At 44.5% G+C, this 7,796-nt stretch overlaps 1 protein-coding gene across 1 annotated transcript; it reads right to left on the reverse strand.

The window, feature by feature from the left end:
• Positions 1-2,155: 2,155 nt before the first annotated feature.
• lta (lymphotoxin alpha (TNF superfamily, member 1)) lies at positions 2,156-7,541 on the reverse strand. The gene is made up of 6 exons (XM_061914705.1): positions 7,365-7,541; positions 6,725-6,848; positions 6,419-6,470; positions 6,319-6,339; positions 6,177-6,209; positions 2,156-2,794 (listed from the first exon to the last, which is right to left on the reverse strand). Exons 1-6 carry the CDS (start codon positions 7,442-7,444, stop codon positions 2,442-2,444), a joined length of 663 nt encoding a protein of 220 aa, XP_061770689.1. The 5' UTR covers positions 7,445-7,541; the 3' UTR covers positions 2,156-2,441.
• Positions 7,542-7,796: the final 255 nt, after the last annotated feature.

Here is a 7,796-nt window from a genome sequence, read left to right on the forward strand (position 1 = left end):
GTGGGATTGAGGAGGTTTTCGAAGTATTCCTTCCACCTATCCACAACATCCACAGTTGAAGTCAGCAGAACACCATCCGCACCATACACAGTGTTGACAGTGCACTGCTTCCCCTTCCTGAGGCGGCGTATGGTGGTCCAGAATCGCTTCGAAGCCGTCCGGAAGTCGTTTTCCGGGGGCTTACCCGAACTCCTCCCATGTCCGAGTTTTTGCCTCCGCGACCGCTGAAGCTGCACACCGCTTGGCCTGTCGGTACCTGTCCACTGCCTCTGAAGTCCTATGAGCCAAAAGAACCCAATAGGACTCCTTCTTCAGCTTGACGGCATCCTTCACCGCTGGTGTCCACCAACGGGTTCTAGGATTACAGCCTCGACAGGCACCAACTACCTTTCGGCCACAGCTCTAATCAGCCGCCTCGACAATAGAGGTGCGGAACATGGTCCACTCAGACTCAATGTCCAGCACCTCCCTCGTGACATGTTCAAAGTTCTCCCGGAGGTGGGAATTAAAACTTTCTCTGACAGGAGACTCTGCCAGACGTTCCCAGCAAACCTTCACAATGCGTTTAGGCCTGCCAGGTCTGTCCGGCACCCTCCCCCACCATCGCAGCCAACTCACCATCAGGTGGTGATCGGTAGAAAGCTCCGCCCCTCTCTTAACCCGGGTGTCGAAAACATGAGGCTGCAAATCCAATGACATGGAACTGCGGCCCAGGGTGTCCTGATGCCAAGTGCACATATGGTCACCCTTATGTTTGAACATGGTGTTTGTTATGGACAAACTGTGACGAGCACAAAAGTCCACTAACAAAACACTCGGGTTCAGAACCGGGCGGCCATTCTTCCCAATCACGCCTCTCCAGGTTCCACTGTTGCTGCCACCATGAGCGTTGAAGTCCCCCAGCAGAACAAGGGAATCACCCGAGGGAGCACTGGAGTGTACCCAAAAAGCACAAACAATAGTCAGGACCTGTCCCCCCACCTGAAGGCGGATGGAGGCTACCCTTTCATCCACTGGGTTGAACTCCAACGTGCAGGCTTTGAGCCAGGGGACAACGAGAATTGTCACCCCAACCCGTCGCCTCTCACTGCCGGCAACGCCAGAGTGGAAGAGAGTCCAGCCCCTTTCGAGAGAAGTGGTTCCAGAGCCCTTGCTGTGCATTGAAGTAAGTCCGACTACATCCAGCCAGAATTTCTCTACTTCGCGCACTAGCTCAGGCACCTTCCCTCCCAATGAGGTGACGTTCCACGTCCCAAGAGCTAGCTTATATAGCCGAGGATCGGACCGCCAAGTGCCCTGCCTACGGCTGCCACCCAGCTCACATCGCACCCGACCTCTATGGCCTATGGGTGGTGAGCCCATTGGAGGGGGAACCCACGTTGCCTCTTCGGGCACTCGCCATCGTGCCCCACCTCCAGGCCTAGCTCCAGAGGGCGGCCCCGGGTACCCGCGTCCGGGCGAGGGAAATCTGAGTCCTTTGTTCGTGTTCATCATAGAGGTCTTCGAGCTGCTCTTTGTCTGATCCCTCATTTTCTCATCACAATTAAACACTTGGTACTATGGTACAAAGCTAACTTTCCCAATCTCTTTAATACGGGCAAGCACAAAATGGCAGCCAGTGGGAATGAATGAAACATTCCTCCACAGTGTTCCACTGTATATATTTTCTTTCACACTATTTTATCCATCCATCCATCATTTCCTACCGCTTTCTCCCTTACGGGGTGGCGGGGGGCGCTGGCGCCTATCTCAGCTACAATCGGACAGAAGGCGGGGTACACCCTGGACAAGTCGCCACCTCTGTAAAATACATGTTTTGTACTAATGCAATAAAATGTTCAATAATGTATTTACTCGAGTGCAAAATAAGAAAATCAACATACATTTGCACATCTCCCTGACACATCTCTGACCTAACTACAAAATGGCAGCCAGCGGGACACACAATGAATGAATGAAGTGTTCGCACAAAGAGACCTGGTTTACACACAGCAGCAGAATTGGCGCCATTTAAAAGTACGTAGACCGAAAAAGTTTGCAAATAGAGGGGTTCAATAATCGAGCTTCCATTGTGCATTTTTTTCTCCACACTATTTTATTCATGTAAAATGTGTGTTTGTATCATCGTGGATTCATAGGCAAAACCATGTTCAATAATTTATTTATTTAAGTGCAAAAAAAAAAAAATTAATATTCATTTGCATACCCCCCTGACACTTTTCCGAACAAACTGCATACCAGCCCAGCACCTGCAATGTGAACATCTGGGGAAATTTGCCACTATATTCTTATCAGTTGTGGAGCAGAAAGGGGGTAGTAATACGTTTGTTTATATGTCATTCATCAAACAACATTTTATATGCGCTTATTCACGCAAAACGGGGCCCCCACCGATCACAGGGCCCTATACACATTACGTTATCTGCATATAGAGCTCCCAACTAATGAAGCTCAAAGGCCCCCCAAAATGTGTCCTCAGTCAAGAAGTCTCCACTGATATTCACGCTGACGCTGTCTCCCTCCTGGAGTCGCACCATGTTTGCCACCCACACGGACCCCTGGGTCGTCGCCGGGAAGGTCCCCTCCACCAATTTCCTGGTGCTTTTACCACTCGTGGCGTTTCTCGTCAAAACCACCGATTTGCCTTTGCTGCTCCTGAGGCCTTTGGTGAAGGTGACGTGGACGTACAGGAAGTAGACCCCGTCCTTGGCACTCTGGATGGAGTCGTCCCGTAGCGTCAGGCTGCAGGGATCGCAGGTGGGCGGGCCCGTCACCCAAGGGTGATTGCTGGAAGCTGTGAGATGTCAAAGAGGACGTTTTAGAAAGAGTCGCAAAGTCTTAGTGAATGAACATGTAAACATCAATAATTATCGCATTAATCATGGAAAAACGCAGATTATTACACAATTTTTTGGGACTGCACACCCTCCAACCGTAACCATGGATTATCTGATAGATCAGTCATCCGGATACGAAAAGATGTTGATGAAGAACATTTGTGGTTAGGTATCAAAATAACTAAATGATGTGAATCCTGCCCACAATGACCAGTTAAGTAATGTTTTAGCAGACATACTGTGGGCCTATAACCACAGTAGACATACAGTGGGCCTATAACTATTGATGGGCCGTCAGTATTTCTCAGCTGTGTTCCATATATAGGCCCAGTGGTACTTAGTTGTAATGCAGTTTTTCACCACTTATGGCATTCATGACAATATCAAACAAACAGAATTCTGGAGCTAAGGTCAAAGAGAAGTTTCTTTAGTGCAAAAAATATGACCAAAGTAGTGAAGCCGTATTTTCATTTGCACTTTTATTGACAGTTGACAGAATTTAATTTGTATATTTCAGTAGAATGTATTTTATATTAGCACTGCGTAATTGCATGTCAATTTAATTTTTATCAGTTTTTACAAACCCCTTCTTTTGCAGTATATTTGATTCATATTTGTTTTTGTAATCAGTCTAACCTATGCCTTGATAATATTCTTTGTGATTAACACATGCTTTCATATCATTTGACAAAGTTGTAAACCAAGGAGGTTGGATATAATTATTAAATACCCATCCATCCATCCATCCATTTTCTACCGCTTATTCCCTTTCGGGGTCGCGGGGGGCCCTGGCGCCTATCTCAGCTACAATCGGGCGGAAGGCGGGGTACACCCTGGACAAGTCGCCATCTCATCACAGGGCCAACACAGATAGACAGACAACATTCACACACTAGGGCCAATTTAGTGTTGCCAATCAACCTATAAATGATAAAATAAATAAATGGGTTGTACTTGTATAGCGCTTTTCTACCTTCAAGGTACTCAAAGCGCTTTGACACTACTTCCACATTTACCCATTCACACACACATTCACACACTGATGGATGGAGCTGCCATGCAAGGCGCTAACCAGCACCCATCAGGAGCAAGGGTGAAGTGTCTTGCTCAGGACACAACGGACGTGACGAGGTTGGTACTAGGTGGGAATTGAACCAGGGACGCTCGGGTTGCGCACGGCCCCTCTCCCCACTGCGTCCCCTATCCCCAGGTGCATGTCTTTGGAAGTGGGAGGAAGCCGGAGTACCCGGAGGGAACCCACGCATTCACGGGGAGAACATGCAAACTCCACACAGGAAGATCCCGAGCCTGGATTTGAACCCAGGACTGCAGGAACTTCGTATTGTGAGGCAGACGCACTAACCCCTCTGCCACCGTGAAGCCTTATTAATACCATTGAAGTCAAAAGTTTGATTACTAATTCAGTGTTGATATTTCCGTGGGCCACGGGCCCCTCTGCAGTGGAAAAGTTAGGCCTTGAGGTCAAAAAGGTTTAGAAGTACTGCTGTAGGTGCAAACAAAATGGTAACTTCCAGAATGGATAGAAAACAAAAACAAAAACAGAAAAAAGATGTTCCCTGTTTGTGTCCTGTGTTTATGCTGACCTTCATCTCGTTTGTTGTGTTAAAGGTGTGCCTTGGGGACAAAGCGTTGCCACATTGGTGATGTCACACCATTTATGTTGTGTGTTGCCCATTGCATCACATTAAGAACACTTTCTTGGTGCTAAAATTAGATGCGGCTGTGTCCTTGTCATCCTTCACGTCTCAGAATGACTTCAGGCGGACTGAAACTGGTCTGAACCTGTTGCAGACCGCACACGTGGGCGTGGAGTTTTGACGGCGCTTGTGAAAGTGCTTCTGAAGAGACGTTGTGGGCGTGCATCATTCCCGATGCGCCGAGTGTGTTTTACTACGCTGAGACTTGCAGACCAGAATGGGACATGGGTCTCTGCTCTAACTTGAAGTTTATTTTTATGTTTATATTGTGTGGTTTTTTTTACCTTGGATTTTACAAACAGAAGGACAAAATGACATAACTGCACAACTCACCAGGGTTTAGGATTGACTACATGTTCAATTGGTGAATGGTTGCAGAATAACATTAGACTAAACCATTTTAAAATTCCTAACAGTCACAGCATTCCACCAACTATTTCAAGCCCCGTTTATGAGTTGCAAGCTATTGTTTGTTTTATTGTTTGTCTTTTGTGGTGTACCTCAGGGGTCTACCCTGGGTGCCCTCCTATTTTTGATATTTGTGCTGGTAAGCCATAAACAAATCCAGCTTATATTAATGTTTCTTAACCATTGTTTAGCTGCGAGCGCCACCGAGAGGGCCATCAAAACAAACTTTTGGACCACAGCAGTACTCAGTTATAATATACATTTCCACCACCACCTGTGGCAGTAATGACAACCTCATACAAACAGAAGAAACCTGGAGCTAAAGTCACGGAGAAGTTTCTTAAGCGCAAAAATTAAGACTAAAGTGGTTAAGCTGTATTGTAATTTAGGAAACATATATTGTTATTATTAATTATATATATTTTTTATTTTTCTATTTTAGCACTGCTTGATTGCGTGTAAATTGATTTTTAATCAGTTTAAATTAGTCTTTGTGATTAACACATGCTTTAAAATAAATAAAATAATTTCACAAAGTTTATTCCAGCAGGCACATGACATTGATAAAACATTGATTATCCACACATGCCCTTTAAAACTGACTTTGAAACAGCGTTGCAAAATAGTTGTATTTGTAAATTGAGACAATGTTGGTGTCTGACGTTGGATCCACGTTGTTGGTTGGGAAATCACTACATTTTAATGGTTAAATCAATGTCACAAGCTGACATTGTACAAACGTTCTCTTGTATTTTCAGCGTTGTATTTGTCCTGTACAATTTTGGTTATGACCAAATTTCAATGGTCAAATCAACGTCAGAACTCAACATTAATTAAGCGTCATCAAAATGCATGTTATTTCAACGTCAGGACCTAATTCAACAAGTTCTCAGCAATGTTTTTAATGTCTTGTGCCTGCTGGTATCCTGTTAAACTGTTAGTAGGCTACATTTATTTTAACTAAAATAAAAGAACTAATTTAGTGTTATTATTTCAGTGGGCCCACAGGCCCCTCTGTAGTGGAAAAGGTTGGACCCAAGGTCAACAAGGTTAAGAACCCCTGTTATACTGCATGATTGTATGATTTAGCGTGGTTCCAACACATTTACTGGTTTTAATGTTTTATCTTATCTTTATTGTTACGTGACTTCCTTACAAGCTCATGCTCATTTTGACGGCACAAAGCAACCAATCAAAATCCAAGACTGCTTACATTTCATTAGCTGAATGTATGAAGAGGACAATCCTGGAAAGATACAACAAAGAGTTTCAGAACTGTTGTAGCACCAGTTCTTGACATATTATTATTTAATTTAAATCCTATACAAACAAATTAAGTAAGGAAATGGAATTACCGACTGACTTCAGCGAGGCTCCTGTGACAACAAAGGACAGTTAAATTTTATGACAACAAAACCATATTTGTAAAGCAATATGAGGTTAAAGGTCAAGTACCTGTTGGGCGGAAATTATCTGCCCTTGTCAGTGTAGGTAGCGAAAGGCCATCCTGAAAGAGAAACCTCTTATCAGCCTGTCAATCAGGACAAGGGATTCTAGATTTTTTTTCCCCGAGCAGGACAAATGAAAAAGCTGCTTTATAGAAAATCCCAGGAACATTAGAGAACATTTATCATGACTATATAAATCACAGTTGGCTTTTTTTGACAATTCTTCAGGCCAGGCAGCCTTCAGGGAAACCACTTGAGCACTTTGTGGGACTCCAGGCGTCCACCCGGACTTGTGAGGCGAGGACAGACTGACCTCGTTGGATTTTGCTTTGAAGGTCGCGAGAAGCGCGGCCATGACCACCAAGGCCACGGTGAGGAGACCGCACCACACCTGCAGCAGCACGTTCTTGTTGGATGATGACGGAACCTCCATTGTGCTGTCAATGACCACACAAAAACAGGGGCACTCGCTTATTGGCTTTGTCTCCTTTGGCAAATAAGGCTTTGCTGTTTGTTATACTTGTCGGTATGAGGAAGAATACACACAATAACTTCGTCAACTACCTGATTCGCTTATTTAGTAACAAGCTTCTCGTTCCGATAACTACAACAAAAAAGGCGAGGTGTTCAGGTGTTAAAAAAAAGTTAGTACGCTGGGCTAGAACCTACAGAGATCACTATAAATTGGATTTGTGACAAGCAGACACAAATATTTTTAATAACAACTTTTGGTATGGGGTTTTAAAAAATGTTTTACATTTTTTTTTAATGATACCGTTTCTTCCTTTCTGGTATCTGTTGTGTTTACTGAAAAATCTGTGAAAGATCAAAGCAAAGCGTGATGGTTATCTTTCTCCTTTTGTGAAATAGCCTTGACTAATTATCCAGTCAAATATTTCAAAGAATCCACCACAGGAATGTTAGAGATGAATTCATATTTGTAAGAGACTTACCCAACGTGTGTTGCACTCTCGCTGCCCAAATTCAACTGAGGACTGTCCCACACCACTTCTTGGGTTATTTCCCCTGCCATGTGTGGAGGTGAGATGATATCGTTCCCTGTGGTCTGACAGGGAGAAAGACGGAGGCTGCGGCGTAGGTGGCTCCGTCGAAGAGCCGACCACTATGTTGCGTGTCGGGTGAAAGCGAGAAACACCACGTGGAACCTTTTATTGGATGCGTGAAACCAAAATACAGTGCGGTTCATCAATACTTTGGAAAATAAACGCCGCACTGTTGTTAGGCTTCGATTGGACAATTACCTTGAAAAAAAACAGCATAAAGGATGAAAATAATAACACTTAAAGTATGCGATAGGTGGTGACCTAAAAGACCTCTTTCTGTGGCCCCCTCGCAGGCAGCGTTCAGTGTGTTGTGGGTGGTTT

This window comes from Nerophis ophidion, linkage group LG11 (assembly GCF_033978795.1).
Source record: "Nerophis ophidion isolate RoL-2023_Sa linkage group LG11, RoL_Noph_v1.0, whole genome shotgun sequence".
Lineage (NCBI taxonomy): Eukaryota > Metazoa > Chordata > Actinopteri > Syngnathiformes > Syngnathidae > Nerophis > Nerophis ophidion.